This window comes from Ostrinia nubilalis, chromosome 24 (genome assembly GCF_963855985.1).
Source record: "Ostrinia nubilalis chromosome 24, ilOstNubi1.1, whole genome shotgun sequence".
Classification (NCBI taxonomy): Eukaryota; Metazoa; Arthropoda; class Insecta; order Lepidoptera; family Crambidae; genus Ostrinia; species Ostrinia nubilalis.
Window position 1 is genome coordinate 3,504,006 of NC_087111.1, and position 21,907 is coordinate 3,525,912.

Below are 21,907 nucleotides of genomic sequence, written 5' to 3' on the forward strand. Positions count from 1 at the left end.
TTAACACATTGTGAACCACTTTTCTTTCACGACTATAAAAAGATTTTAGCAATTTAATTCACAAAATCAATTGCGCACATTTAAAATAAAGTTTGTTTACACTTTGACAGCAATAGACTGACATGCAAGGTGACATGTCAATGAAGTTTTCAGTTACTGTTGCCATTATAAGAAATTAGTACCATTAGTTTTCCGCAACATGGCGAGGGTTTTTATGTTCCTGGTCAGGCTATAATTTGAATTTCATTTAATTTCAAAGAGCGAAAAAAATGTCAAAGGAAAAGTAGTAAGTTACTACCCTGAATTTGATTCTTTTTAAAGAAGTTTTTGTGGGGGCCCCTCTTTTGTGAAGGCCCCAGGGCTGTAGCCCCGGTTGCCCTCCCCTAAAATCTGGCCCTGCCCAAATGTCACACAAGGTAGGATTTGTAGATAATGTTTTTCGACTCGAGCGCAATTAAAATTATCAATTACTCACTTCAAATGATCAAAATCGTCGAATTTATGGATCAAAATTATTGATAGATAAGACAACAGAGTAATAATCGGTGAATGATGTAAATATTTATGATAAAAAAGTACTTTGTACATCTCTAATCTGTAGTGGTTGAGTTTGGAATTATATTGTGTGTGCTTTAAAGTTTATTTCGGTTTGACCATACATGGCGAAGTGCCAAAAAACGCCCTTTTTTCGTTCGTTTCGTTTAAGCGCAGGCAGACGAACAATGTAGGTATGTAATCGAAAACAAATTTTAATATTGATTTGTATTAAGTAATTTTATTTTAGGTTTTCCTGTAAAATAATGAGTTGAAAAGAATGTCTTAAAAATTAATTAGGTATCTTTTGTACGGCTTTCTCAGACATATCAGTAGAGGAGCTATACAAGGATGTCCCATTGGACCTATTTGTATTACGTTTTTTTTTCCCAGTTGAGTTGAAAAGTAGAAGTCGCATTACCTAGGTGGATTAATGGCACAACTATGTTTTTTGGGGCCATTTTTTATGGGGACAGTCATGTCATAATTTACGATCACAAAAACCGACCAAGGGTTTCGCATGCCGAATGAAAAAGGCGCCTTTTGATATGGTTTTTGGAAAAAATCTGCGAAACTATTGCACGTGCTATGGATATGAAATAAAAAACTTTATTTTATATATTAACTTTTTATAAAATTTTAATTTTTTTTTTTTTTTAACTTGTCTTTAAATATTTATTTGTAATATTACATTAACTTAAAATGACTAAAAACTAAAATTTAAAAATTACTAATGATAAAAACTATTTACAAAATAAAAAATACTTCACCCCCAGCGCCGCAGTCAGGAATCGTGCCCAAAAGGCTGGCAGCATTGCCACGTTGAATGGCCAGGCTAATTCTCTGACCAAAATAGCTGCCAGCCTTTTGATCACCGGTCACCTCGGTGAGCCTCTTTGCCAGTTCCTTATAAAAGGAACGAGCGCTTGGACCCCATGGTCCCATAGTCTCAACCCCAAACGGCACAAATATATAACTCTCATTGAGAGCTGCATATTTGCGCCGCTTGGAGCACTCAGCCGAGGCCGCCGCCGCGCCTGCGGCAAGGGAGGTACCTCCTGTATGAGACGGAGCAAGCGTATCCGCGCATGTTGCGTCCCACACAAGAGGACGTCCCTGCTTCCAGGGAATGAGCGTCATGCCGTCAGGTCTCTTGCCGTCGTCACGGAGTATGCCGTTAGGCTCTAAAACTGCTGGCACATTGACGGCGACAAGAGCTCTGCGGATGACGTCATTGATGCAGGCGTGTCGGGAGACTCGACCAGCGCTCATTTGGCATGAGAGGCCATGGTGTCCTAACTCACCGACGCGAGTACCGCAACGACAGCGATGGGGATGGTTTGTCTTGACGCCAAGTCTAAGGGAAATGGCAAGGGACAGTGTACTCCTGTCAAGCAGAGTCCCGATATTGGCCGAAGGAAGAGCATGTAGCCAATAACCGGACTCTGCCTGAAAGACCGCTAGTAGGCGAGCACGCTCTGCAGCATTTTCGGAGGAAGCCAATAGATCACTCTGAAAACGCAAGCAGAGCGGCTCGTCCCACTGCCTCTGAGACGATAGAGAGGTAGGTGGATCGGCTCCCGGGCATGCCCTAGTCCAAGCGTTTCTGGCCTCTGCGAGGTGAGCCAACTCCACTACCCCTAAAGAAGGGGCTAGTAATTTATTAAAGAGTTCGGCTGTACCATACGCAGAAGACAGAAAAGCTGGAAGGGCAATATGCGATATCTGACGTGTGCCTAGTCCTCCGAAACGCACAGGGAGAGAGGCCTGTTTCCAGGCGTTATCGCTAAATGCACAATTTAGAATTTTGGAGAGTGTCTCCCTGAGCGAACTATCAATGGTTGACAGTAGTCCTGGAAAAAGCCAAAAATGGGTACTACGTAAAAAATATATAAATTTTGGGGCGTATGCGCAAAAACGGATTAAATACAAAGCCATGTGAGGGTTTATCTTTAGCATATTTTCGGAGGACTGCTGAAATTTGGAAATTTGTTCATTAATAAAAATCGGAATAGCCTCGTCAAAAATAGGGGAACCTAGAAGACGGAGTGACGTATTATTGAGAATTTTGATATTGGGAGCTAAAGCCGAAAATTTTGTAATAATGTCTTGTAACTGAACATGTGAAAATTTTGATTCTGGGATAAATAGCTCGCATTTTGAATAATTGAGATCAAGTCCGATACTTTTGAATTTATCAATGATGGTGTGGAAGTCTAAGAGAACGGATGAAATATCGCCAGCGATAGTTCCGTCATCTAGGTACCACACATTAAATTTTGAATTTAGTGAATCAATAATGGGTTGTATTGCCAAACTAAAAATAGCGGGCCCGAGAGGATCGCCTTGCTGACAGCCGACAGATGAATATAATAGGTTGTTTTTGAAAATTAATTTTGTGGGTTTGCTATAGCATTGCCAAAGATAATTGTAAATATGAGGAACTTTTTGATGAATGGCTGAAAGCAAGGCACCTCTATCTACCGAGTTGAAGGCGTTCTTGACATCCACCTTCAGCACCACCTCCGCGGCGTCAAGTGACAGGAAGGTACGGAGAGCGTGAACGGCTGCTTCGCATCCACCTTTGACGCCGAAACCAAGCTGTACTGGTTGGAACTCTGCAGAAACGGTAGGTAAAATGTGAGAACAGCAAATTTTGGATGCTATACGGCGAAGGGTGGAGCCAACAGCTATAGGGCGAATGCCGCCATCTTTTTTCCGTAAAGCTATTAAGTTGGCTCCATAAAGAATTTCGATAATATCAGCTGGGACTTCGCCGGATAGCATTAGGTTTACCAAAAGAGTCATATTGTGTAATAATACTCTGCCAGCGTCACCGACTGAGACAGAGAGAAGGTCTTTCAGGTGTTGAGGTGAAAGACCGTCTAGGCCGCTGGCAGACCCGCTTTTGAATGAAAAGATAGCAGACGATACGTCATCATCTTTGCAGATTATGTGGGCAGCGGTAGGATCAGGAGGCGGAGGCAGGAGGAGATTCGGTGCTGGAGGTGGGTGCTTATCCTCGAGAGCACTGAGTGTTTCCTGGCAGTCGACGGCGACAACATCGTTGCTAAATAAAAGATTGGCGGCTCCACGGAGATCACCATCGCTAACTTTTGATTCAATTAATTTTATGGATTTATTGGAATTTTGGGGCCGAGAGGGAGGAATAACAATGGAATGAACGGAGGGATTTAGACGGCAGTTTTCTTTTATTTTTTGTGTTAATGACATGCTATTATTTTGATTGATATGTAGGATTCTATAGGAAAACGTTAGGAGTTCTGCCCAGCTCTCAGTCGTGTTTACTCTAATCACATGCTCGATGCAATGTGATAGAGCAACAGCGACTGAATGCCGTGCAGAACGAGGGATTCTTTTCAAGAGTGGAAGTGAATTTTTTAGGTTGCCGAGAGTTTGCCAAAGAGGTTGGTTAGCCGGGTGTGGAGCTGGAGAAACTGCTGGTGAGGAAACATGAGGGGATTTATGACATCTGCCAATGTGTATATTCAAGCCCCGGTTACCTTTAAAAAACCGGGGCTGTGGGCAATGAGGGCATTGTACCAGTTGTACGTCGTCGCTGCCAGGAATTGAAGAACTTGCCGACATTCACGTCAAGACAAATAGAGTAATTACCTATGACGCTAAACTAATAAAAAGGATTCCAAAAACTCATAAAAAATAAAATAAAATATAAAAACACAGCACATTTAAACATCCCATATGTCATCATTGTTATCAACACGTCACGTCGTCGGCTTGGTTGCTAAGCAGCGCAGCTAAAAAGCGAAGAACCGCGCATGCGTGGACAGCGCGCGCCGAGGAAACGGTGACGGGTTGCCGTAGCGCATGCGTTGGATTACATCCGGTTATTGGCTGGCTTACGGCAACCCACGTTGTCAAAAAGGGCGTCCTTGGATACTGTCAATACTGGATGATGACTGAAGATTATCAAAACACAGCTCAAAACAGCCACGGGGGAGTCTGTCCTTATGCACAAGACAGGCCTGCCACTTACTGAAGGGAAATATATAGTCCAGGGGCTCGGACGCACAAGAATAACACAAAATATTATTTTAATCCGAGCATTCGGAGCGGTCGGTTGACAGTTGACATTTTCCTACCAGTTGGCACTTTTTATTATTATTCTAAAATAATAAAATTATTTATTATGTTCACCTAACTAAACAAACACTACTTGGAAGGATTTATTCTATTTCAGTTAGGGAAACTTGGTTACAAATCTAAGCTATTATGTAGTTTAACATAATTCCAATTTCCAATCACATTTCTACAAATCCTGCGAAAGTTTGTTGTACCAGACAGACATAATAATAAAAAATACATAATACTTACTTAAATAATTAAAACCAACTTCGTTTCTATAATAAATAGGTACAAGAAGCACTTGGCCTTAACATTAGTTTATGACAAGCTATCATCAATATTGTATTGCTCACAGTGTGATAAAAATATAATTATTGGAGCCGCTTATCATTTTATTTTAGAAGAAATATCAATTAGTTCAAATGACTCTTTTCAACTCCAGTTTACCAATAAGCCACTTTAAAAATTCGTCTGAATTTTCGGATTTTTCCTCCTTTGTAAAATTTTAGTCAAATAAGTAAAACTCTTTAGACGACGGCACGTCAAGCTAAACACTGTGGGCTCTTATTTACTTCCAATAGAGGTGATTTTGCAACAAAAATGCATATGTTGATGTGCTATCGTCTGTTACCTATAGCTTTTTCGCTTTTGCGAAAGGAGGATCGTTTTTTTAACCGCTCTAAATTATTAGCAACGCAACATGCTAAATTGTTATGAATTGAGTCCTATTGAAGCATGGCCTTGAATTGAGTCCTATGAGAAGGATGGCAACAGCAGCAGACTGTGGAGAACTATATTTTAATGTAATATTGATAAAGCTCAATTTTGATCGAACTTTGTTCTTGCGTTTTTCGGATACGAAATTTTACATAATTAAGTACCTACTTACCTAGGAAATGTATAAAATGCCGAGCCATTTTATCATATTATGAGTATGATATAATTATAAGTAAAATAGTTTACCGTTCTTTATTTTGAACACAAGTATTACAAATGCATAGAATACCATAGTACAGTACAGAACCAAAACATATTTTACTGCGCCATCTAGTGTCAAACTAAGGAAAAAACTACGGGTACAGACAAACGTATTCACACAAAATGTTATACATATTGTACGGGCATCGAACCCGCGACCTACAAGACGTATTTAACGTGGACATTTATTCATCAGATAGACACACTTTCACATTATTATTAGTAGCATTTAAATGTATAGATATTGGGGGTGAACACTATGTTATGTAAGTATATCAAATACATAAAAATAATCATAACATCATATCAGTTGGTCAAAGACGTTAATCAATACTAATTATTATGAATACAAAAGGAAAAAGTAATAATTTATTGCCAGATTTCAATATCAATTATTATCAAAAGATACACAAAAGGATTGTTGACTTTATTCCTAAGCAATAAGGTTGATAATGATATCAAACGTCAATTTTAAGAGACTTGAGAAGTTTTTCTGATGAGTTGACGACAATTTTTAAGTTAGCACTGTTGCATCTTAAACAGTTGTATTATGTGCTATTTTACATAATGTATCGTTAGATGTGCTACCGATTGTACAGTGTATTATGTAGATTATGTAGTAGTAATTATATTTTAAAGCCTGGTCCGTGAGCACGTAGAATTTTTTCCAATGACCCCAAGCTACCCATCCTTATCGCTCGCGCATAATTATATTGCTGTCGCGACTGTGCGACGGGCGCCCGCAGTGAGTGTGCGAGCGCGACAGCAACATAATTACGCGCGAGCGATAAGGATGGGTAGCTTGAGGTCATTGGACAAAATTCTACGTGCTCACGGACCAGGCTTTAGACAAAATCACAATGAGGGCGTTTGGCGGAAAATAGCGCTAGTAGGTAAAATGGCGTCTTTTTAGCGGTAAGTGCTGTCACTGTCAAAAAATGTATGGGAAACGTCACTTTTAAAGTTTAGCCATAGAATAATAATAAGTACTGTTGGTCTAGACAAAGTGCAAATTATAATCGCAAACCAGTCGAAAAGTGGTCGAAAAGCCCCTTTTTTGTATGGAGTTTTGACGGATTCGATTTTCGATTCGATCAAAAAGTGCGTTTTATCTAGGGGGGCTGTTTAGCAAACGTGTGCTAGCCGAAAACATGCTAAAGTTTCCGACGGTTGCCATGGCAATCGCCATTTTGCTAACAATTTCTAACAAGTAGGTACTATTTTCCGCCAAACGCAGCCAATATTACTTACTTCATTGCGTTATACACAGTCACTAATATCATATCGGAAGAACGTCGTTCACATCTACTATCTATACAAAGTAAAGCCCGGTCTGTGAGCACGTAGAATTTTATCCATTGACCCCAAGCTACCCATCCTTATCGCTCACGCGTAATTATGTTGCTGTCGCGCTCACACACTCACTGCGGGCGCCCGTCCCACAGTCGCGACAGCAATATAATTATGCGCGAGCGATAAGGATGGGTAGCTTGGGGTCATGGGACAAAATTAATTCTACGTGCTCACAGACCGGGCTTTACTGTCTGTACAAAGTAGTTATGCAATGCAAAGATAAAACCAGCGTGCGGCACATATATGTCACCGGAAAATAACAAGACTCGTAAGTTGATCAATTTTCTAGGTAGTTGATCAACTCTCGGAAAATAATAAACGGCATTTGAAATGTACTATTTAACGTATGTATTTTAGTAAGTTGATTAATTTACGGCGTCTTGCCGTTAAATCATCCGACAAAGGCAAGGTGCACGTTGATTGGTTAAAAGACTCACGTGCTTTTATACCGCTCCCCGCCACCCGGCCGCCGCCATTACCGGTTTAAACGTAAATAAATCTATCTATTATCTTTATTTACAGTAGTAAAATTAGCAATTGTTGTTTTGTTTGGTAATAATTCTTATTATAACGCGTGATTTTATTTATGATGAGTGAAATGGAGTCTGTAGTGGTAGAAATAAACGAACAATCAGTGAGCAATACTAGTTTTGTCGATCGAGAACACTTTGATGCAGAGTTACAAAAGTACTACAGAAAATAAATAAACTTATTATTTTCTGTACTTAGCCCACTGATTGTACTGACTGATTAAACTGATTATAATACTTATTATTAATATAACTTACAATAATAAAACTCTGAGCTCCAATTATTTTTTTAAACATTTTTCATTTACTTAACTAATATAGCATAGACGAACTTGAATATCCCTATCTCTAAAATATAAATATTAAAACAACATATCTAAGTGTTTGTAGCTCTATGAATAAACTAGGGATTGCAATCCAGCGGCGTTTTCAATCCAGCTGGATTCTTGCTGGATTGACCTGAATCCAGCTGGATCCAGCGCGGATCCAGCAACATGTGGAACGAAAATAAAAAGACGACATTTTTAAGACTTTTTTTTATTAAGTAACTAGCTTTCCGCCCGCGGCTTCGCCCGCGTGAAAAAAAGGCTATTTTTAGAGTTTTTCCGGAAATTATTCGAAATTTTCTCGCCGTAAAAACCATTCAACCACCATTGGACTTCAACGAACATTAAAAAAAAAGAATTGGTAAAATTGGTCCAGGCGTTGTTGAGTTATGCTATCTATGAAATACGGCTAATCAGTAATAAATTACTATTTTAATCTGCAATCTATTTTTTGTATCAATAGAAGTTACGAATCCGAAATAATATTCTGCGATATAATTAGGCAGTTCTACCTAAATTATGACGACAAAAGACCTTAGAAAACAATTTTTATCTATTGTCTGACCTCCCAACCGCACAGAACTGCATAATTATGTTGCTAAGAATGCCCTACACTGTCTCTACACTGGTCGGTTTTAGGTTAGGGTGATTAAATAGTCATAAACCATAGATAAATGTTCACCACGCACTCCTTCGGTCTCATAAACGCTCCTTTCTTTTTTCAGGACCTTTTCCTATTTTAATTGACCACTGGGCTTTGGCTTTTGTTTGTTAAAGTTCTCCTTCTCTCTTTTAAGTTCCATCTTAAGGTTACTTTCACCGGCTCTACAATATTTTGTTTATTTACTCGTTTTAACAAAGTTTTCATCTCCTGCCGCATCGCATTCTTTTTTAAAAAGGAAAATAGACAGATTTTTTTACTGCTTCTTCATACTTTTTTGGATTTTTTAATCACACTAACGTACCAGTAACTTCTGTTCAGTTTTCAGTTTTGAAAATAGCGGCAATTCGAAATTAAGCAATAGAAATTAATACGTTTGCGGATCCGCATCGCTGGATCCAGCACTGTATGCTGGATCCAGCATGTATAAAAAGGCGCTGGATCCAGCTGGATTGCTGTATGCTGGATCCAGCAATTGCAATCCCTAGAATAAACACTTGCTAAATGCTTATAATTAATGCTGTCGACCAATCAGAGAAAAGTGTATTAAGTGACGGATAATAGTGTACCGTCAAATAGTACACTGGGCAACGATTGGTCCATTTGTGGATGATTTTACTTGTAGCAATATAGTTATTTATTAAATTACGGCTAGGTACCGTAAGTTGACCAATTAGCTAAAATTCAATGAGTTAAATAGTACATTTCAACTGCCGTTTATTATTTTCCGAGAGTTGATCAACTACCTAGAAAATTGATCAACTTACGAGTCTTGTTATTTTCCGGTGACATATACAAATTGTACCCGATCGAGCTTTCTGCGCACTTCGCTGGAATGCGACTCCCTCGCATTCACTGGCACACGTCCCCGCGTTGGGTCCGTGGCCTAGTCCCCCAGTGTTCGACGCACCCGTGGTCGACGCCCCCGATTTAAATTAATTTAATATCATATTTTTTTCGGCTTTTGCACTAAGTACAGTCAACGAAAAGTAATGAAAAATATAATAATTTTGTTGTTATTACAAAAATTAAAATGTTGTTTTTAATTTTTGGTTATAAATAACCTACTTAATAAAACTTTTATAATTTCAACTTTTATTTGTAGTTAGTTAAATGTAGAGAGAGTAGAGTTATTTTAAAGACTGGTTATTTAATTGTTATTATACAGGGTGTCTGGCGGAAGGTTAGATAAACTTCATGAGTTTATAGATAGGGACATCGCGGGCACAAACTACATAGTTCGTTTATAAACATTTTTGTGCCTGACTGTACATTTAATTAAAAATTGCTTTAAATCAAATTTCACTGACCGGGGGCGTCGACCACGGGTGCGTCGAATACTGGGGGACTCGGCCACGGACCCCCCGCGTTCGCCGCGTCAATGTGACGTCACGGCTGCCAGGTGCGCAATTTACTTGACCGGGTTGTAAGCTATACCTACCTGGCAAAGGATTTTATGAAAGAAATACACTCCTTCTGGCGCAATCGGGTAAGAATTGTTTATAAATATTTAGGTAACCGCCCGCGTTGTGACAGTATTTTTATTCTCAACTGCTGACTTACTAAAGCCCGTATTCACAAACGATGCTTGCTTATGTGAAGCAGCAAATCGAACGCACAGCGTTGAATAGAGCTCTGTGATTGGTTCGTGTGTCACCCTGTGCGTCCACGCGCACTGTGAGACCTCATAGTATTGTTTGTGAATACGTGCGTAAGTCTTTGCTAAATAAAGACAATTCTTTTGCTGCAGAATATAAAAATAAAAGGTGAATGAATACTTATAAGTCATATTATTCTAAAAAAGTGAGTGAAAAACACAGGGTAATAACAAATACGTATTACATATCGTGATAAGTGTCCATTACATCACACGCCGCACGGAATACGCGGGTAGATGTGACTCGCACTAGTTGTGGTATTACAGAACTACCCTCAAAACTTGACTCAATCTTAGTCATAGAATTTGTTCTGTGATTGGTTTAAAATGTACTCATAGATTTAAACTTTATCAAGGTAACCTTTTGAGGTGGAAAAGCCAAAGGTAACAATTTTCTGTTCTTAAAGAGACCGTTTATACCGTGGCGCCAACTCATAGGATTATTTAAATACTTACTTTATTTCCCATTCAAACTGGAGAGCCGCAATTTAAAGTAAGTCATAAGAGTAGACGCACACCGTTGATTTTTCGTCGGCCGATAGTTTAGTCGGGCAGTTGATCAGTATGGGCATGTATGGGAGCGCGCACACTACGCCGATTCGATTTGGCCGATTCTTCATACAAATTAAAATCGGGCACAACTATCGGCCAACTAAAAATCAACGGTGTGCGCCTACTCTAAGAGTTAATATTTTTTTACAATGAGTTGGCGCCACTGTCCATTAAGGTCAACATAAAATACGATAAACACATTAGATTTTTTAAAAGCACTTTTACACGTCGCTTTTGAACCCTATCTCTGGTTGCCGACCCTTGCCAGGCCACGATAAACATTTATCGAGGTATTTTATCGATTTTGCGATAAGCCCATACATTTGTCGCCTAAAAACGTCCATAACATTTTATCACGGCAAGCATCCTAAATCCTAATCTAGTCTAAACAATAAATTTCAACGTCAACCATTTATTGTCCTGAAGCCGTGGTAGGGATAATACTGGGACGTGTAAAAGTGCTTTTTAAAAGCCTACTTGCATAAATAAATGAGTTTTTATTGAGTAATCAAAAGCTCAATCTATGCTGATATTGAGTCATGTTTTGAGCGTCGTTCTGTAACACGCAAGTCTTGTATTAGCAGTCTTGTGAGCCAAGGCGGTGCCTCGCGGGCGCCTACCGTCATTGCTTCGGTGTGGACGGCGAGCTGTCTTCCGCTTTCCGCTTGCTGCCGGCCTGTGGACAAATATAACAAGGTATAACAACTAAAAAATGCACGCGTATATGCATATCTGTATCACATCTATATCGAATAGTGAATGCGCAGCCAGGCCTGGCTCACTCCGCGCGGTACATCCGATAATTACCTACAGCGAAGCGCCCCGCCGGCGGGTATTATATCAGTCGAGTGTCACGCGCGCGCCCGTCAGGACGCTGGCGTGCGTTGTAGTATGTACCTAATTCTATGATCGAAGTATTATTTAAAAATGGACATAAAAAGAAATAAATATTGTGCGGGGTTCGGGTGTTTAAATTCGAAAAGAAATCTACACCGGATTTATCTTTTTTTTCGCTTCCCAAAGATGCTGAAAGGTATGTTGGTCATGTAGGTAATCAATAATTCTTAGGATAGTATAGGAACCTAACCTACCATGACTACTGCTCAGTGCTCAGAATGCGTTCGTTCGTTTCAGCCAAATGACGTCCACTGCTGGACAAAGGCCTCTCCCAAGGTTTTCCATAATGAATGCGTACTTACCTACATACGTACCTCATTGTCATTACATATAAGTAGATTAATTAATTTTTCACTAGACAGCAACCCTAACAACGTAAGAAGAGTTCAGAGGCACGCGATAGAAAGAGACAAAACTTGTAGGTGAATAAAATTGTAGGTACGTAGTGCTGTGCGAGCTGAATTCCACTGTATCGCGTCGTAGCAAGACTCGCATTTATTTAAATCGTCTTGCGGAGTAATCCTTCTGTACCTGTACTATTACTTATTCTGTGGCGCAGCGTGACATGCGATGGGTTTCCACGCGCGCAAATATGTTTAGAGCTTACGATATAAGTTTAGTATGTCGTAAGTATTTGTAAGTGTTGCAATTTCAAAATATGACACACATTCGTGACAGTTTAACACCCGTATGTATTCACAAACATTACTATGAGGTCTTACAGTGCGCGTGGACGCACAGGGTGATACACGAACCAATCACAGAGCACTATTCAACGCTGTGCGTTCGATTTTCTGCGTTACTTAAACAAGCATTGTTTGTGAATACGGGCGTTAATTTCGTAAACGATAGGTTACTCTGTAGGCTGTATTATCACAGCCCTGGCCATAAAAAAATACAAAGAGCTACAGTTACAATAAAAATGGCCGGGGGGAAGCGATTCCGGAGTTACAACTGTTATGTCTTCGCTAAGGCTGAGTTGCACTACCTAACTTTGACCGTAACTTTGACGATAACCGTTGCATTTTGTATGGAGTTTGACAGATTTTTGACGTTTGTCAAAGTTAAAGTAAGATGGTGCAACCGAGCCTAAGTCATTGCTTTTTGTACGTAACTACTTCGCTTCTTGAAGCGATAGCGAAATTGAATCTGCCACAAATGTTACTCTGTCGAGTATGGGACTGTGCACATTATCAGGACGATACTGCAAGAGATTTTTAGGTGACGAATAATAATATGTCTTATAGTATTAACGCTACAGTTGAAATTGCAATGTAGTCAAATGTGTGCAGTCGCTAAGGGAAATACCGCGTCTGACGTCACTTAGTATCACAATGATCCCTATTATCAAGATAACTCACCTGTTGCATCGCATTCTTATCGGGCTTGTATTTCTCCCACTTCTTGTGGTTTAAAGTGTCAAAATCCTCGCAGTACTGCGCTATATCCCTCAAATACGTGGACAAATGCAGTAACTCTCGGTCCCTTTCCCTGTTGAGATGGGCTTGCCTGAAGGGTCTTATCTTGAGACCGCTTTTTGGGTTCATGATGAAGTTACGCCTGATGTCGTCGAACATTATAGTGTTTTTCGAACTGTACTGAGGGTATTTGCCCCAGATCACGCCTAGTGGTTTGACCTGTAACAGCGAAATGAAAATGTAAATATTATCTTTGAAATTTAGCGCCATCTAGTGGCAAAATAAACAAAGTTTATACTATGGGCACCAGCCGGTCTAGGATGCACGCCGCGATAATGTTATCGTCGATTTTAGACGACGAGACGAGCTCGATAAAACGATATAATAGCGCGCATCCTACCGAAGTGAAAACGGATAATAACGTGCCTACTAAATACAGAATTTGGTCAATTGAGTTTGACAAACTAATTCATCCCTCTATAAAATTAATAGGAAGGTCGAACGTTTAACCCAGTCAGTGCCTGAGGTGGTTTTGTGCCGTTTGTGACGTTCAAACGTCAGCGAGACTTCAGATCTCAAATCAGATTTGTATGCTCTGTCACGTCATATTATGTTAATATCACTCCTCCAGTGCCGCTCTCATACCTCAGACACTGACGCCCGTATTCACAAACATTACTATGAGGTCTCACAGTGCGCGTGGACGCACAGGGTGACACACGAACCAATCACAAAACTCTATTCAACGCTGTGCGTTATATTTGCTGCTTCACTTAAGCAAGCATCGTTTGTGAATACGGGAGTGACTCAGTTAAGGTCATAGCACACTTATCAACCTGAAAAAGGATCAATACCGTATCGCCTTTCATCGCGCTGTCATCTGCGAGACGAGACGTTTACGTATAAGTATAAGTGTGCGTTGCAGAATGGAGTATACTGACCGCCTCGAGTTGATACGGATAAGTATGCTTCGTCCTATAAGTCTATTAGTTACTTGGTATAAAATGATCATACTCACATCAATAGTCCCATACTTCGCCGAATGTACAGTGATCATGGCCAAATAATCCAAATAGAACATAATTTTGTAGTCCTGGTGTGTTGACACACCAAGTAACCTCATCTTCTCTTCGATCCACTTCATCCCTGTGGCTGACCATATCACTATGTCATAGTCCTCATATGCAGACGTCAGGAATTCGTGGAGGAACGGCCGCATTAATTCGTAACCTGAAAATATTTACGTAGAATTTATTAGTCAATGTTTAATTTTTTGTGGTATTTTTTTAGTAAATAAACATCTTATGGATCGTTTCATCCACGAAGACGCACCCCACCAATTTTTGGTCGAGGGAAGCGCGGGGTGCGGGGAGTTTGATCCGAGCAATCCGAGCGGCATTATTGTAGTGTGCGTGTGCACTCATGAATAATAATTTAGCGTGTACCGATAAAACTCAAACATTAGCGGAAGAATGGTGGGGCGCGTCTTCGTGGATGAAACGATCTATACATTGGTTCTTACTAATTTATCTATGCCAGTATCAAGTACTTAAAATGCTACATTGATTGGTATAAATTGTAGAATAAAACAGGAGGATTTTTTTATTGAATACGTGAAAAGTTAGTTGGTGTTCGAGCGATTTTTGGTCGTTATTTCACACCGTGAAGCAATTAACTGTTACGTTTTGTAATTTGTCTAAAGAAGTCACAAGTGATTCTTAATTTTTTACTGCCCAATATCGAGCTTATTCAATATTGTTTATATTTAGAAAATATAACAAAGAGGTAACTTACCAGTTTCCGCTACTGACCTATGGTCAAATAACGTATAATCTATGTCTAGCACCAACAGTTTCTTTCCTGGCCGAGGTTCATTGAGTACGTTAATTTTATAATCTCGCACCCTTTTATTTATTTTCGCTAAATATATCTGGAAATAAAGCACAATATTTTGTATTAGCTTAACTAAATACTAATTATAATACGTAACTAAATATTGAGGATAGCAGAACTCAATAATATTATTGTTTGTAATTTGTTACACCTGATCTTGTTAAAATCAAGTCTGTTACATTGTGTATTCACTGTCCAAACAGAAATAGACACACAAATTATTCATTTATGGACATAAATAAAACATTGGAGCAGCATTAAGTGATTATGAGTCATATGACTGACCTTTACCAATGATAAGAATAATGTTTATTTATCTAAACGTCTAATCCTAAGTCTAGGTCAACAGTGAATTTGAAACAAGCAGAATTTACAAATTATAAAAACAACAAACAAGCACAAGACTACATAATTCAGAAAAGCAGAATATCTGACTCAATGTACACACGGCCGGCCACACTGTTAACTATCCATTTCCGTTTTTGCTCTCGCTTTAATCAAATGGCGATTCTTTGCGATAGAACGAGATGACATGACTGGCAATGGGCAGTTAACACTGTTGCCGATAGTACTTTGTTGAGGGCTTTATGCCATATTGGACGAAATTCTACGTGCTCGGCGACCGGGCTCTAAAATATACTCTGAAGTTTACCGAGCTCCTATATTCCGCAATCTTATTGATGATAATGTTCATCTTCAAGCATATTAGTTAAATCAATAGAGGATACAATTTTTGTGATGTAGTCTTATGTGTTTTCTGATGCACAGAATTGTATATCTTGCAAATCAAGTCAGTCAAAATCTGTATAGTTTTGATCAAAACTTGTAATATTATAATAATACAAAGCAAAAGTAAAAATATACTTACTTCTTGATTTTCCACGTCTACTTCTTCCTCTTCAATGTCCAAATCATTAACCACCTCGTCCCCTACATCCGGTTTCGTTCTGGCTCCTTGTATCGCTTCTTCTAGCGAACCCATCATCATAATTTTGAGGTTCGGTTTGAGATTCAACTCTGATAATGTGAAATTATCTGTGGCCACTTTACCTATTTGATAAGGAGAAATTAAATAGATCATTTATTCATAAATACCTATTTTTTGTGTTGGTTTTGTGGGCATTTCATTTAATTAAAGAATGTCACATAACTTTTAATATAAATACTTACATGACTAATTTTAAATGTTACAAAGATATATTTTTTTTTTACAAAGCATTGATATAAAATGTATTTATTTTTGTATGAAAACGGCAGTTATTTGAACACATGTTTAAAAGCTGTCTAAATAAAAGCTAGATAGGATAGACATAGTCATAATCTGTAAATGTATTTTATGTGCCTTACACTTATTATAGTAATGCACGTTTAACTCATGTTTTTGTTTGAATACAAAGTAAAGAAGTTCACTTAAAATCATGATGCAATAAGTGTTAATCATTAACTTGGTGAAAGTTTTGGAGTATGATTGGATACAGATGTGCCCAATTACTATATTTATGATTTGCATAAGTGGTCCATTCATTTTTAAATCATTGGTTTTAAGTCAAAAGTACTTGTTTGTAGTTTTAAAATAGTAGTGAACTGTTTTAACCTCAGTAAATGAGTAGAAACTAAGTTCAACGGTATTAACCGAGGCCTTGAATTACTAATTGTAGGAATTAATTAGAATAATGCTAAGAAAGTGCCGAAATCGGCCGTCTTCGCGGTTACATAAAGAGTTCTTCTTGTGATGGTAGTTATAAGGAAAATAGGTTAACTATGGTTTAGTACTATTAAAATACAGCTTGAATATTACTATAGCATATTATTAGTGTTGTATTTTCTACGAAAAATAGAACTTTCTTACCCTGAAACTTAACATTGAGCAATTTTTGCCTTTCGGGTCGAACACCAGTCGCATTTTCGATGGCGATTTTTAGCATCGCCACGGAATCGGACGGTGAAAACTCCGGTATATCGTACTCCTTCCCATTCCACTTAACAGTCAATTTCAACGGATTATCGTTTATATCACACATTTTTCACAAAAATTAGCACAATGTAAGACACGAACAGTCGGTGACACATAAACAAAACAATTTTGACGTTTGTGACAGCTGTGTGTGACGTAAACGGATAGATTTTTTAAATGTGTTGTCAGCAAAGGAATCGCTCATTATACAATTTGACTGAAAAAATTTATATTTTTTATAGAAGGCGCTGGATGCAGGGCGTTACCGGTACAACCGAAGCCCGGAACCGAGCCTATATTCAGCAGTGGAGGTCCTGTGCCTGAAATGATGATGATGATGATGATGATGAAAATGTTTCGTTATAAGCAAAAGAAGTAGAGAATCCCTGCCTTGCCGTTAATTAATCACGAGGGAGGAACTGCCTAATTAATTTCTACACCTCGTACTTATTATAATTTATTAATTTATTTCTTTAACAAATTATTTATAATAATAATTGCTAGAACTATTCTTCTCAGTTTCTCCGCTGCTGTTGGCGGACTCTGCAGTGAAGTCCTCGGGTTCGTAATTGATGTCCAGCTGCCTGGATCTGATGACCTCCCGGTAGATGTAGGCGGACTTGCGCGGAGTTCTGGTGTGATCTGGGCTGTTGAAGTCCACTTCGTAGAGGCCGAACTTTTCTCTGTAAGAAAATGAGGATTCCTTTAAAAAAGCTGCTATGCTATTAATACATTGTGGCAGCCACATAACTTTTGAGAGTAGTTTTTCTAGGAACTCTACCACATAGACCGAAGGTTGACTGAAAGACAACGTTTTAGGGCATTAAGTTCGCCTTAACCTACCAATAATTTGTATGGAATTAAAGAAATTAAATTAATAAGTATGGAGGTGGAAATTAAAATGACAGATTGACGCAGTTACAACCGCCAAATATCTACGAGTACCTACTAACAGAAGATAGAATATTCCTAAGTAGGTAACGCTAAGTACTTACGTGTATCCATTCTTCCACTCAAAGTTGTCCATCAGCGACCAAGCAGTGTAAGCCTTCACATCACAACCTTCATCTACAGCATCCAGTAGAGCGTTCAAATAGTTTCTATAGTAGCCGATCCTGTCATCATCGAGGAGTCCTCCAGCTGTGGACCATCCGTTTTCGGTGACCAGCACTGGCGGATTGTCGTAGAGGTTCTTGATCTCTACGAGCAGCTTGAAGAAGCCCCAAGGCACTTCCTGAAAAAGGAGTTTATTCATTGCTGTTGACTGTTTCGCAGGCGTTTAGTTATTGGTTCAGGGTGAACTGGGTGCAAGCAACCTTACTTATCAAGTAAGTTTTTATTGCACAGAAACAATAAAGCTTAAAAGGTGAATTTAATGCAAATATTAAAATTTTCTGGTCATTTTCAGGTGTAATTGCAGCATAGATATCCAATATTTCGACGGACTCTGCTGATAGCCGTGAGCGGCTTTCTCGGCTTCATCGGGCAATAGGTGTGCGCAGATGGCTCTCATCCTCAAAATCAATGTTTCCGTGTTAGGCATGGTGATATTAGCCTTTGGTAAGTTACCCAGATTGTACAGGTGGTATTAGCATTAACTACTCTTGCTTAGTTAGGTTTAGCCTCACTTGGCTCTACTAGCCTGTCTGACAATTTGGTGAAAAATCAAAACACAGGTTACACTCACTTGCAACCACGACGATTGCGCTTGCGGCCACGATGGATCCTTGATCATCACGGCACCCATATCATCATTGTACGATGGTACTGCATACATTCCCTCTAGCGACGCATCGCGATACGTTAGTTTGGATGTATAGGTATTCAGGCCGAAGAAGTCTGAGGTTCCTCGAATGAGTGCGACCTCAGCGGCACTCAGTTCAGGCAAACGAGACTTGCGGTAGCCCTGCTCAGCGCTTTTAAGCGCTACATTCTTCTTCACTTCGGTCGGGAAGTCACCAGCTCTGGAGAATATCGGGTGAGCGTACTGGCCCCACTGGAAAATTATAGCGCATTAGAGAAAGGAAAGTCTTCTACGAACTTCTGCTTTATTGTGATAGCGAATTGGCTTTTGTCGTTTGATTTATTGTTATGCAAAAACATGTAAATGGTGTATTTAAGTAGATTTAAGCAGCTGTTATTTATTGTCTGTTATTGTTTCACTGTATGTTTTCCAAATAAGATAATATTTTTGCATTGATTCAGCGCAAGACTGAATTACTGTTTATGATTCGCGTTACTGATTTAAAATAATATGCAGGCCTACTTACATCAAACTGCCTAGCATCCAGCGCCGCCTGATGATCATCCAACGTATCCGAAGCTGGCTCGTACCAGGTACAGCTGATCGAAATACCAATAGTTCCATTCTGAAGCTTCCTGTACTCTTCATCATAGAGCCTGTACACCTTGGCGTGGGCAAGCAAAACGTTCTTGGCACACAAGTACTCTGCTATCCCTGTCATATTCAAAAAAGGTGCTTTGGAATCACTCCCATATCCTTCGAAGCAGATTTGTTTCGGCTCGTTTATAGTGATCCAGCTGCGGACTCTGTCTCCGAACTTGTCGAATAAAACCCTAGCGTAGTCCACAAACCAGTCGACTACTAGAGGATTGGTCCAGCCGCCCAATCTTTGCAGATTTTGGGGAAGATCCCAATGGTACATCGTCACAAATGGGGTGATGTTGTTCTTGAGCAGTTCGTTGATGAGATTGTTGTAATAGTCGACTCCAGCCTGGTTGACCCGGTCGGAGAAGCCGTTGGGTAGGACTCTAGGCCAGGAGATGGAGAACCGATAGAAGTCCAGACCGATTTCGTTCATCATCTCCACGTCGCGTTGATAGAGATGGTAGGAGTCGGCAGCGACGTCGCCGGTGGATTGGTCTTTTATTGGGGACGGAACGGTGTGCGTTGCGATGTCCCATATTGAGAGTCCTTTCCCTGTTGTAAAAAAGCATTTTCTTAGATTCTGTAGATAATTCTGAAAGCGCTTTGGTAGAGTAGAGAGTAGAATGTAAAATTGTAAAAAAAAAAATGATTAGAGTTGATTTTGTGTTACTGTTGTTTTCTCGGCATGTTAACGTTCTAATGTTATGTTCTCAATTAAGGGAATTTAGAAAAAAATACCGTAAAAGCAGTGGTGGTTGGGTTCTGAATAGCATTTAAAAAAACGTACAAACATAAATAAGTATTCGGAAAAAATCAGATTTCCATGTGCAGTCGCGCCTGCTAATTGCTTTTTGATTTTATTTATTTATTATTTATTTACTTATTACATGAAATACAATTACTTATTATACATTTATTACATTAGATAGCTTTTAAAAACCACCAGGGATTTCATTAAATTAAATAGCCCTTCAAGACATACCATCTTCGTACCATCCTCCCTCAATCTGGTAAGCAGCAGTGGAGGCTCCAAACTGAAACCCCTCGGGGAAACTGCGGACCTTTCGCTTGCTCCATACCCCAGCACTCAGGCATATGAGAAAACTGGGAATATAAATAAAGTCGGTTAAATACGGATAATGGCACTACTCCCACCTCTCGTTCCTACTGCTGCAACTCCTGTGTAGCCAGGATCTACCTACAGAATGTTTAAAATTATATTTACTGGATGAAGAAGAATAATAATAAAGAAATTCAGTTAAACTTAAAAAAACAAGAGACGACTCATCTTCCCGTAATGCACTGTTTTATTGGTAACTGGATAATAAATAAAATAAAAATAAACTACATAAATAACTTTTATCATATATCAAGAAAGATAGGATCTGAACTGGCAAACACTTAAAAACATAGGATTTAAATTATTATCATTCCGCGCCTATTTCGTAACCATAGGAATTAGTTACGTTACTTCTTGAAACCAGTCCTGGATCTGTCAATAGGCCGTATAGGCCGAGGCCTAGGGGCGGCAGCGTCCTAGGGGCGGCAGATTTCAGATGACGCTTATTCGATTTCAGAAGATAAAAGTTAAATAAAGATCCAACCCCACCCTAGCCTACGGGCGGCACGGCAAAACTGTAAATCCGCCACTGCTCGAAACTATCCTAACTAAATATATTTTAGTAATTAATTAACTTATAACTTTGCAAAATAAACTCACCCAATCACAAGGAGTCGCGCCATCGTGGTCCCAAGACAACTACTCTGCTACTAGTTGTCTTGTAAACTTACGTACAATATAAAACAGGGTCATTCTGCAGTGAACAAAAAATGTTAAAAGTGATCGACAGTTCATAATTTGCTTTATAAATATTTGTAAATGTTTTTCTATGGGTTTAATGGAATGACTTGCAGAAATAAATTGTAGTTATGCATTCTTAAGGTTTTCTATTGTTTCTCTATGATACTTTGGACTCGACTTTGTAGTTTGTACTCATGATGTCAAACACAATTAGGTCATCATGACAATCCATTAGACCTATTAAATATTTAAAGATTTTATAATAATTAAGTAGTTATTAGAGCAATAGAGTCATAAGGATACCATAAAATAATAATTATGATACCTCGTAACAATTAACTGCCATTTCAACAAAATAGTTTTTATACTGGTTGATTGCAGAATAGTTACGACATGCTGCCCATGAAATGTCGTTTACAATTATACAAAATACATAGATTTATAGAGACTCTTTACTGCACTTTACACCATACAAAAGGACTAAAGAAATGCAACATTGAAATTAAAAGGCGTTCTTATCACAAGGCAGCTATTTTTTCCAGACCACCCAGAGAGAGGTTTTCTCAATTAACGCTCAAATGACAGAAAAAATACAAACAGTTGAACATAGAACCACAGAATAATAATAAGTACTACGTACAGAAGTTTTACTTCGCGAAGGTATTTAAAAAAATGTATGCTCAATGTCATTAACAATATGGTGTAATTTAGCCTGTCTCAAGAGTCAAGCACCATTTTGTTGACAAACGTCAGTGATCGGCACTGCGCCGAAGCTATAGGGCTGACTTCGGTAAAATGATGTGACGTGAGGTGCCAAACTGCGGAAAATGAATTATCATGAATAATATTAACTACTT

At 39.0% G+C, this 21,907-nt stretch overlaps 2 protein-coding genes across 2 annotated transcripts; both read right to left on the reverse strand.

Moving 5' to 3' along the window:
* Positions 1 to 9,985: 9,985 nt before the first annotated feature.
* On the reverse strand, positions 9,986 to 17,041 carry LOC135083953 (ubiquitin-like domain-containing CTD phosphatase 1). Its single transcript, XM_063978717.1, has 6 exons — positions 16,756 to 17,041; positions 15,775 to 15,956; positions 14,808 to 14,943; positions 14,032 to 14,243; positions 12,957 to 13,232; positions 9,986 to 11,374 (listed from the first exon to the last, which is right to left on the reverse strand). The coding sequence occupies exons 1-6, from the start codon at positions 16,925 to 16,927 to the stop codon at positions 11,321 to 11,323; spliced, it is 1,032 nt and encodes a 343-aa protein (XP_063834787.1). The 5' UTR covers positions 16,928 to 17,041; the 3' UTR covers positions 9,986 to 11,320.
* A 263-nt stretch (positions 17,042 to 17,304) lies between these two features.
* On the reverse strand, positions 17,305 to 21,063 carry LOC135083947 (myrosinase 1-like). Its single transcript, XM_063978710.1, has 6 exons — positions 20,970 to 21,063; positions 20,232 to 20,353; positions 19,131 to 19,801; positions 18,548 to 18,856; positions 17,856 to 18,094; positions 17,305 to 17,543 (listed from the first exon to the last, which is right to left on the reverse strand). The coding sequence occupies exons 1-6, from the start codon at positions 20,990 to 20,992 to the stop codon at positions 17,342 to 17,344; spliced, it is 1,566 nt and encodes a 521-aa protein (XP_063834780.1). The 5' UTR covers positions 20,993 to 21,063; the 3' UTR covers positions 17,305 to 17,341.
* Between the last annotated feature and the right edge of the window lie 844 nt (positions 21,064 to 21,907).